Source organism: Lathyrus oleraceus, chromosome 6 (assembly GCF_024323335.1).
Source record: "Lathyrus oleraceus cultivar Zhongwan6 chromosome 6, CAAS_Psat_ZW6_1.0, whole genome shotgun sequence".
NCBI lineage: Eukaryota > Viridiplantae > Streptophyta > Magnoliopsida > Fabales > Fabaceae > Lathyrus > Lathyrus oleraceus.
In genome coordinates this window covers 325,291,871-325,294,271 of record NC_066584.1, presented here as the reverse complement: position 1 = coordinate 325,294,271, position 2,401 = coordinate 325,291,871, and the positions used below count along the sequence as shown (strand labels likewise).

General features: G+C 36.4%; 1 protein-coding gene across 1 annotated transcript; it reads right to left on the bottom strand.

Moving 5' to 3' along the window:
* Positions 1-222: 222 nt before the first annotated feature.
* Positions 223-2,103, bottom strand: LOC127098543 (F-box protein At1g55000). Its single transcript, XM_051037158.1, has 2 exons — positions 1,596-2,103; positions 223-932 (listed from the first exon to the last, which is right to left on the bottom strand). Exons 1-2 carry the CDS (start codon positions 2,010-2,012, stop codon positions 558-560), a joined length of 792 nt encoding a protein of 263 aa, XP_050893115.1. The 5' UTR covers positions 2,013-2,103; the 3' UTR covers positions 223-557.
* Between the last annotated feature and the right edge of the window lie 298 nt (positions 2,104-2,401).

The following is a 2,401-nucleotide window of genomic DNA, read 5'->3' as shown; positions in this document are numbered from 1 at the left end:
TGTTTCAAAAGTAGATTCTGATTCCCCACACATCCTTATCTTTGAGGTAGCAGGATAAACTTACTTGGTAAGATTCTGAAAGGGTTAAATTCTACACATACCATAATATAATACTTGAGAGATAGGAAAAAAGCACAACACAACAATATTACTTGGTATTTATTCTGATCTGCACTTCTAAATATGTGAATGCTCTGAAGTTCTAAAGTGCGAACTGTGAACTAAATCAAATTCTTATGTACTAAATGCAGTTTCAATTTCAGTTTAAAAAATAATACATTGTCTTCTTGTATAAATGTACTTATAAACTATTACAAGTTACACAAATTTTGAACACATCTCACCACATTAGTACTATATATCACAGAGCAGGAAGTGACTTATTCCAGTTTCAACTCTTCAATGAAGAAGAGCTAACATAATATAGTAGATTTAAAGCAGACACTTGGCTGACCCAACATCTTGAATTCTTAACTATTCATTATCCATTTACCGGTCACCAAACCTCCCGATTATTTCAAACAAGGGTCGAACTTGAATTTAACCTCTTCCAAAGACTAGGAATGACCTACTTGCCTACCCCACTGAAGGTCTGAAGAAAATTCAGCAAGAGCAGCTCGAGGATCCCCATTTGAAACAGACCAGTAGTATTGAGCAGTTTCACTATCAACTTGCATGCTTCTCTTCAAGGAATCAAGCACCTTTTTGTTGCTCTCTTCTGAGGATATTCTGGTTGATACATAGCTACTCTTTATGTCTGGTACATCGTCAGGGTACAATACTGCAACTTCTCGTTTAGCATTAACATCTAGCTCAATAAAGCAAGTTCTTTTAATAAGAATATCGGGATTACTAATAGGAATTAATAGCCTTTCCCTCGAGTATATGCCATGATCGCTCATCATATTGTTCAATCGTTTAATATCCATCACCTATCATAGTATAAAAACAAATTATCATCAGAAGGCCAATACAGTTTATCAAATTCTTCAGTGTTATTAAACTGGAAAAACCAGGAACAAAACAAGGAAAGGATGGATCAATGTGAAGTTTATAAAGCAAGTAGATGCTCCGCTGTTAACAATTTCAAAACGATATCCCTAGGGCTTTGTTTGGATTGATGGGATCAAATGGGGCCGAGCAGTATGGCATGGAATGAAGTGGTATTCATTCTTTGGAACATTTAAAATCGGATGGGAGCAAAGCAAAATGGAGTGGTATAGATTACATTACATTCCATCACTTACAACCATGTTCTTCCCCTCCAATTTGGGCGGAACAAAGAATTTGCCTTGTTCCGTCTTAAAATTTACAAACTATGGAATAAAATCTTCATCCGGCTGCATCCAACTCCGCTCAATTCCAACCGTTCATTTTATGATATCCAAACACAGTCTAAAAGGCTACAATCATTGTGCTCAATAGGATGGATCAATTTAGTCCTAAAATGGAATATTAAGAGTCATAATTTTCAATTTCAGCTATGATTTAGTAATTTCATTCTAATCAATTTCAAAAACAAATAGTGCATTTCAATTTGTGAAACTAAGTAAAAGAAACAGTCGATAATAAACCCTAGCCGGTAGCAGACAGACCTGAACGGAGTACTTGACGGCGAGACTAGCAACGCTGTCTCCGCGCATAATTCGGTGCGAGATTGCGAATTTGGCGAGTGAATTGTCTCTCCAGAAGCTTCTAGAGAGCGGGTTTCCAACTACGTCCTTCAATTTCCATGGTGCTAGGAAAGCTCTGGTTACAATATCTCTTTGTGAGGCTACTGAGTTCCAGACTCGGCACACGCAACTCGAACGGGCGAGATCGGGGATCGGAAGCTTCTCGAAGATGATTTGGAGGGTGTCGGTGGAGGATAGTGCCGAGAAATGAGAATTCATTGGCGAGATTACTGTTGAAGTGGAAGGAGGTGGGGTTTGGGTGGAAGAAGGGGAAGCGAAATTAGAATTCATGAGATGGCGGAGAATATCGCCGTCGTCTTCGTCGCAACAGCATCCCATTCAGATGAAGTAGTTTCTTTTACACCTTCGGACAAAACTCATCCACGAATCTTATACGGGTGGTTAAAGATATTGTGAATAAATATATTTTCTTTCATTATTGATATTATTATCATCACAAATATTAATTGTCTTTATTTATATCTTTTTCAATTATATACTTATTTTGTTTCAAACAAATAAAGTTTCGAAGTTTAGTCACATGTAACGTAATCGTATATCCTTTCAAGTTTAGGTGCATGTAATGTAATCTTATATCCTTTTAAATTTAGATTAATTACTATACACCGTTAGTGTAAAAAGTTTTACACCGTCGGTTCATCACCATCATTCGTTTGTATTACTTTATAGATTTTTAAAATAAAAGTCAAACTTCTTTTAATATCCAA

Bases quoted from the DNA above. Each gene is read 5' to 3' on its own strand.
- LOC127098543 (XM_051037158.1), bottom strand. From the start codon at position 2,012: ATGGGATGCTGTTGCGACGAAGACGACGGCGATATTCTCCGCCATCTC. The intron at 933-1,595 runs GTCTGTCTGCTA...ATACTATGATAG, and splicing joins CCGTCAAGTACTCCGTTCAG to GTGATGGATATTAAACGATT.